The sequence below is a fragment of the Osmia lignaria genome, chromosome 1 (genome assembly GCF_051020975.1).
Source record: "Osmia lignaria lignaria isolate PbOS001 chromosome 1, iyOsmLign1, whole genome shotgun sequence".
In the NCBI taxonomy this organism is placed as follows: domain Eukaryota; kingdom Metazoa; phylum Arthropoda; class Insecta; order Hymenoptera; family Megachilidae; genus Osmia; species Osmia lignaria.
Window position 1 is genome coordinate 8482755 of NC_135032.1, and position 7959 is coordinate 8490713.

The 7959-nt window shown below is 34.9% G+C and overlaps 1 protein-coding gene across 1 annotated transcript; it reads left to right on the forward strand.

Moving 5' to 3' along the window:
- The first annotated feature begins 2054 nt into the window (after positions 1-2054).
- Positions 2055-3219, forward strand: LOC143305300 (uncharacterized). The gene is made up of 2 exons (XM_076688256.1): positions 2055-2284; positions 2348-3219. The coding sequence occupies exon 2, from the start codon at positions 2620-2622 to the stop codon at positions 3070-3072; it is 453 nt and encodes a 150-aa protein (XP_076544371.1). The 5' UTR covers positions 2055-2284; positions 2348-2619; the 3' UTR covers positions 3073-3219.
- Positions 3220-7959: the final 4740 nt, after the last annotated feature.

The following is a 7959-nucleotide window of genomic DNA, read 5'->3' on the forward strand; positions in this document are numbered from 1 at the left end:
GAAGAAGATCGATTACAAATAATTCGCGAAGCTCACGACAGTTTGATAGGAGGACATAAAGGAGTCACAAAAACATATAAACGCATCAGAGCGAAATATCAATGGCCAGAAATGCACAACGAAATACGAAATTATATCAGGAAATGTCCAAGCTGTCAAGAAGAGAAATTAGTTAGAGCAAAAACTCATCAACCAATGTTAATTACCGATACCCCGATAGAACCATTTGATAAAGTTGCTTTAGACACCGTAGGACCTTTACCTTTAACGCCTAGCGGAAATAAATACATTCTCACAATGCAAGATTGTTTAACGAAATATTGTATAGCAGTAGCAATACCAAACATTAGAGCAGCCACAATAGCAGACGCTTTCGCGAGACATTTTATTGCCATATATGGAACACCACGAGCAATATTAACAGACAAGGGAACTAGTTTTATCGGAAGCTTAATGAAAAATCTTTCAGAAATATTCAAAATCAAACAAATCACAACTTCTGGATACAGACCACAAACTAATGGATCACTAGAACGAAGTCATATAGTACTAACAGAATATCTTAAACATTACATGGATAATTATGAAGATTGGGACCTATTAATACCATTTGCCATGTTTTCTTATAATACTTCCGTACATGAAGCAACAAATTTCTCTCCATATGAATTAATATTTGGAAAACCAGCCCGTGAACCAAGTTCGTTTCCAACTGGCGAAAGGTTAAAATCATATGGCGACTATTTAACAGAATTAATAACTCATACTATAAAAATCCGCAACATAGCAGCCGATAATTTGATTGCCTCCAAGCACCGTTCGAAGAAGTACTATGATAAACATTCCCGACCGGTAGAATTCAATGTAGGCGATTATGCTTATGTATTGCTAGAACCACGAATTAGTAAATTTGATCCACATTATGTAGGGCCATATGAGATCATTAATGTAACAGATATGAACAACATTGTATTGCGAACACCTGACAAAACGATAACAAAACACCAAGATAAATTAAAACACGCTTATTTTCCATCCACAGCGGAAAAAACGGAAATAACGGGAAATCATGATTCCGGCACAACTACTTCTGATACCTCTGGCTCTGGTTATGAGTCAGACAGCAATTAAAGGCGGTTCAAAGGTGTTACCACTGGCGCAATCAACGGGTTTGTTTTACGATAAATTGTCAGACATACGGACATAGCAATCGCAATGGCGATTGGTCACGTCATTGGATGTTGATAAATACCTTGCACATGCACCACCAGTAGAACAGATAATTCTGGCCATGAACCAACTATAGCAAACATTTACAATACTGGAATTTTCAACCTCGAACCGGGATGTAGAGCCACAGTAAATGCGATGCAATTAAAAGCAATGGACACAATAGTAACCATGGAAAATATTATACATTACCCATCCGCGTCATACAATTTATCAGTAATCATTCCGAAAATAACAGAACATCACCTATCAGTTTTAGAAACCAATTACACTAATACAGATCAAGTAATCACAAATTGGAAGAACCTTCCGACAGCACCAAACCTAGAGGAATTGGAGCATCGGGCGAAAGAATTGGAACTTCAAGAAATTTCCACAAATCGTATAAAAATATCAACATTTTCCTCGTTTGGAGTAGTATCTTTGATCCTACTATTAATAATTGGGACAATAATAAAAAGTAATATACACAAAATCATTAATAAACTAAAACCTTTGGACAAACCGAACGAAATTGAATTGCAACTGGAAGAAATACCTAAAAACTCAGAAGAATCAAATTCAAATAATATAAATTTACCAAGGGAAAAATCTTCAGCACCTAGACCAAGTGCCACAATATTCTAAGGGGCCGTAGCCACTCCTACACATCCCTCCTCTAAGAGTCGAAATAAGAGTGGGGTAAGATAAGGGTTTTCAGACTATATAAGCAGTTCTCGGCACCATAGTCTCATCAGTGGACATCCTCAAGAAAATGAACACCATCAAAAATATAGTTTTGAGCAGTTCTGTTCGGATCGGAATTGTCCACGTGGACGATCCGGTAGAATTCTGGGCGCAGGTGGACGACGGTCGGGAAGAAGCTAGGCGACTGTACCGGGACCTGTATCGGTACATGAGCGACCGCGGCCACCTCCACTTTCCAAACCAGGGAAGACTGACCACTGGACGTCTGGTGGCGTACAGAAGTAAAGAAGGTACCTGGGTCCGAGGAGAAGTTCAACACCTGGTGGACGGCCAGTTCGAGGTGGCTCTTCGTGACCACGGCAAGGTGGTAAGGGCACCGGTCGACCAACTTCGGACCTTGCCGCCACGCTTTCAAAATCTACCGTGGCAGGCCTTCAAGGTACGGGTACGGGGTATCCGCCCTGTATGCAGGACCTGGAAGATAGAGCAGGCCAAGAGGGTGTTGGAAGGAAGGAGGGGTCTGCTAACCAACATCAGAGGCGAGGGTGAGGTCGTGGCAGATGTAGCCCTCGATCGTCTACCAGGACAACCACCATTCAACGTGGCGGAGGCGTGGTTGGGCATGAGATACGCGGTTCCAGGCCGGGTATAAAAGCAGACCACAACACCATTCTTCCAAAACACTTATCTGAGCGGACCGAAATGTGCTACATCAGGGAACAACCAACTGAGAGGGACACCAGTCGCATCGAGCTGCTGATGAACTTGACGGCCCGCCTGTGCATGCGCAGCACTTGCTACAGATTAGACGTTGGCATTGTCTGTATGCAGTGTGCTCTCGAAGCAGCCCTTGGAGCAGCAAGGATCTATGACATGGTGGAGGTACACTATCCACTACCAACGGCATATCCGCCTGGGGCCTGCGATATTTGCAGCGCGCCCCTGATGGAGTCGCAGGCCGCCTACCACTGCGAGGAGTGTATTGCCGCCATCATCATGGAAATGGAATACCAAAGAGCAAACCAACCCATACCACCGCCTGCAATAGTACCAACCTGGTACACCGAGAGACAAATCCGATCGAGGCAGCCTGGACCCAGACGTACGCTTCGACTTCATACCGCAGTTAGCAGCATCACCAACCATCACACGTAGCGATAAGTACACACACATCACACATAACACCCGACATATTGCATTACAACACCAAAACTTCAACACATTCTAGTGAGTGTTTTCCTTTCCAATTGAAAGCATCACGATTACCGCGATGTTTCATCTAAGGGGGGAGGTGTCACGTAGACAGACCGTTTTTATCAAACGTGTCTCCTTTCAAATAAGCTTAAACATCTGGAAAGGAAAACTCTCGGGCAAACCGACCATTTACTCTCGTAATAAACAGAAGGCCCACCGATAGCAGAACCAAACACTTGGGAAAGCAATGGGTCCGCCGTAATCAAATAGCAGATGCAACCACTCTAAACTGTCGCAGAGGCAGGTGGACCCAGCCTGATCACTCGAATAGTAACCAGACCACCCTTCTTAATTAGTATATAAACCCGTTCGTACCAACGATCGGGGGCAGTACCAGAGTTCATCTCGTGTCGAGCACGTCGTGTACGGTAGTGAGTTGGTTACTATTAGTGAGATCGGGTTGAAGTCCCCTTCGAGCAACATTCACCTTATAGAATCCGCGAGTCGTGTTTCTATTTGGCATTACAATTAACCACACACAACACCCCCGCATTGCCAGTGCGTGAACACCGAGCATAGTGGAAATAGGTAATATATCACATTATACACCTATATTCGCGACAACAACATCTGTAATAGACCAAGATTGTAGAATATATACATTGCTGTGTCAAACCCACATTAGCATTCTCCTTTAAACCCAGTGAAACCTTGTGACAGTTCCTACCACAATACAATCTTACCGCTCGGGTTGTATTGATAATAAAATAAGTTACGCGGCCGCCAATCAGAAAGCCTCTGATAGCCACGCGCGCTGCCAAGCCGTCGGCCACGTAACAGGGAAGGAATCAGTATATTACATTATGTCCAACGGAGATATAGTAATAATGGCATTGTTTTTAAATGTATATTACATATCTACTGTAGATATAGTACTAATGATATTGTTATTAAACGTACATTGATCTGTGGGAATGAATCAGTATATTGCATTATATTCAATGTAGATACAGTACCAATGATATTGTTATTAAATGTACATTGATCTGTGGGAAGGAATCAGTATATTACATTATGTCCAACGGAGATATAATAATACTGGCATTGTTTGTAAATGTATATTACATATCTACTGTAGATATAGTACTAATGATATTGTTAGTAAATGTACATTGATCTGTGGGAAGGAATCAGTATATTACATCATATCTAATGTAGATATGGTAATAATGATATTGTTTTTAAATGTACATGACATATCTAGTGTAGATATAGTACTAATGATAATGTTATTAAATGCATATTCATCTGTGGGAACGAATAAGTATGTTACATCATATCTAATGTAGATATAGTAATAATGATATTGTTATTAAATGTACTTTGACCTGTTGGAATGAATCAATATATTACATTATATCGAATGTAGATATAGTACTAATGATATTGTTATTAAATGTACATTGATCTGTGGGAATGAATCAGTATATTACATTATATCTAATGTAGATATGGTAATAATGATATTGTTATTAAATGTACATTACATATCTAATGTAGATATAGTACTAAGGATATTGTTATTAAATATACATTGATCTGTTGGAAGGAATCAGTATATTACATTATGTCCAACGGAGATATAGTAATAATGGCATTGTTTGTAAATGTATATTACATATCTACTGTAGATATAGTACTAATGATATTGTTATTAAATGTACATTGATCTGTGGGAATGAATCAGTATATTACATTATATTCAATGTAGATATAGTACCGATGATATTGTTACTAAATGTACATTGATCTGTGGGAAGGAATCAGTATATTACATTAGATCTAATGTAGATATGGTAATAATGATATTGTTTTTAAATGCACATTGATCTGTGGGAAGGAATCAGTATAGTACATTATGTCCAACGGAGATATAATAATACTGGCATTGTTTGTAAATGTATATTACATATCTACTGTAGATATAGTACTAATGATATTGTTATTAAATGTACATTGATCTGTCGGAATCCATCAGTATATTACATTATATTCAATGTAGATATAGTACTAATGATATGGTTATTAAATGTACATTGACCTGTGGGAATGAACCAGTATATTACATTATATAGAATGTAGATATAGTACCAATGATATTGTAATCAAATGTACATTGATCTGTGGGAAGGAAGCAGTATATTACATTATATCTAGTGTAGATATGGTAACAATGACATTGGTACTAAATGTAGGTACATTGGTCTGTTGGAATGTATCACTATATGACCATATATCGAATGTAGATATAGTACTAATGATATTGTTATTAAATGTACATTGATCTGTGGGAAGGAATCAGTATATTACATTATGTCCAACGGAGATATAGTAATAATGGCATTGTTTGTAAATGTATATTACATATCTACTGTAGATATAGTACTAATGATATTGTTATTAAATGTACATTGATCTGTGGGAAGGGATCAGTATATTACATTATATCTAATGTAGATCTGGTAATAATGATATTGTTATTAAATGTACATTACATATCTAATGTAGATATAGTACTAATGATATTGTTAATAAATACACATTCATCTGTGGGAACGAATAACTATATTACATTATATCGAATGTAGATATAGTACTAAGGATATTGTTATTAAATATACATTGATCTGTTGGAAGGAATCAGTATATTACATTATGTCCAACGGAGATATAATAATACTGGCATTGTTTGTAAATGTATATTACATATCTACTGTAGATATAGTACTAATGATACTGTTATTAAATGTACATTGATCTGTGGGAATGAATCAGTATATTACATTATATTCAATGTAGATATAGTACCAATGATATTGTTATTAAATGTACATTGATCTGTGGGAATGAATCAATCTATTACATTATATCGAATGTAGATATAGTACTAATGATATTGTTATTAAATGTACATTGGTCTGTGGGAATGAATCAGTATATTACATTATATTCAATGTAGATAGAGTACCAACGATATTGTTATTAAATGTACATTGATCTGTAGGAAGGAATCAGTATATTACATTATATCTAATGTAGATATGGTAATAATGATATTGTTTTTAAATGCACATTGATCTGTGGGAAGGAATCAGTATATTACATTATGTCCAACGGAGATATAGTAATAATGGCATTGTTTGCAAATGTATATTACATATCTACTGTAGATATAGTACTAATGATATTGTTATTAAATGTACATTGATCTGTGGGAAGGGATCAGTATATTACATTATATCTAATATAGATCTGGTAATAATGATATTGTTATTAAATGTACATTACATATCTAATGTAGATATAGTACTAATGATATTGTTAATAAATACACATTCATCTGTGGGAACGAATAACTATATTACATTATATCGAATGTAGATATAGTACTAAGGATATTGTTATTAATTATACATTGATCTGTTGGAAGGAATCAGTATATTAGATTATGTCCAACGGAGATATAGTAATAATGGCATTGTTTGTAAATGTATATTACATATCTACTGTAGATATAGTACTAATGATATTGTTATTAAATGTACATTGATCTGTGGGAATGAATCAGTATATTACATTATATTCAATGTAGATATAGTACCGATGATATTGTTATTAAATGTACATTGATCTGTGGGAAGGAATCAGTATATTACATTATATCTAATGTAGATATGGTAATAATGATATTGTTTTTAAATGCACATTGATCTGTGGGAAGGAATCAGTATAGTACATTATGTCCAACGGAGATATAATAATACTGGCATTGTTTGTAAATGTATATTACATATCTACTGTAGATATAGTACTAATGATACTGTTATTAAATGTACATTGATCTGTGGGAATGAATCAGTATATTACATTATATTCAATGTAGATATAGTACCAATGATATTGTTATTAAATGTACATTGATCTGTGGGAATGACTCAATCTATTACATTATATCGAATGTAGATATAGTACTAATGATATTGTTATTAAATGTACATTGGTCTGTGGGAATGAATCAGTATATTAGATTATATTCAATGTAGATATAGTACCAATGATATTGTTATTAAATGTACATTGATCTGTGGGAAAGAATCAGTATATTACATTATATCTAATGTAGATATGGTAATAATGATATTGTTATTAAATGTACATTACATATCTAATGTAGATATAGTACTAATGATAATGTTATTAAATGCATATTCATCTGTGGGAATGAATCAGTATATCACATTATATTCAATGTAGATACAGTACCAATGATATTGTTATTAAATGTACATTGATCTGTGGGAAGGAATCAGTATATTACATTATGTCCAACGGAGATATAATAATACTGGCATTGTTTGTAAATGTATATTACATATCTACTGTAGATATAGTACTAATGATATTGTTATTAAATGTACATTGATCTGTGGGAAGGAATCAGTATATTACATTATATCTAATGTAGATATGGTAATAATGATATTCTTTTTAAATGTACATTACATATTTAATGTAGATACAGTACTAATGATAATGTTATTAAATGCATATTCATCTGTGGGAACGAATAAGTATATTACATTATATCTAATGTAGATATAGTAATAATGATATTGTTATTAAATGTACATTGATCTGTTGGAATGAATCAATATATTACATTATATCGAATGTAGATATAGTACTAATGATATTGTTATTAAATGTACATTGATCTGTGGGAAGGAATCAGTATATTACATTATGTCCAACGGAGATATAGTAATAATGGCATTGTTTCTAAATGTA

Bases quoted from the DNA above. Each gene is read 5' to 3' on its own strand.
- LOC143305300 (XM_076688256.1), top strand. From the start codon at position 2,620: ATGTGCTACATCAGGGAACAACCAACTGAGAGGGACACCAGTCGCATC.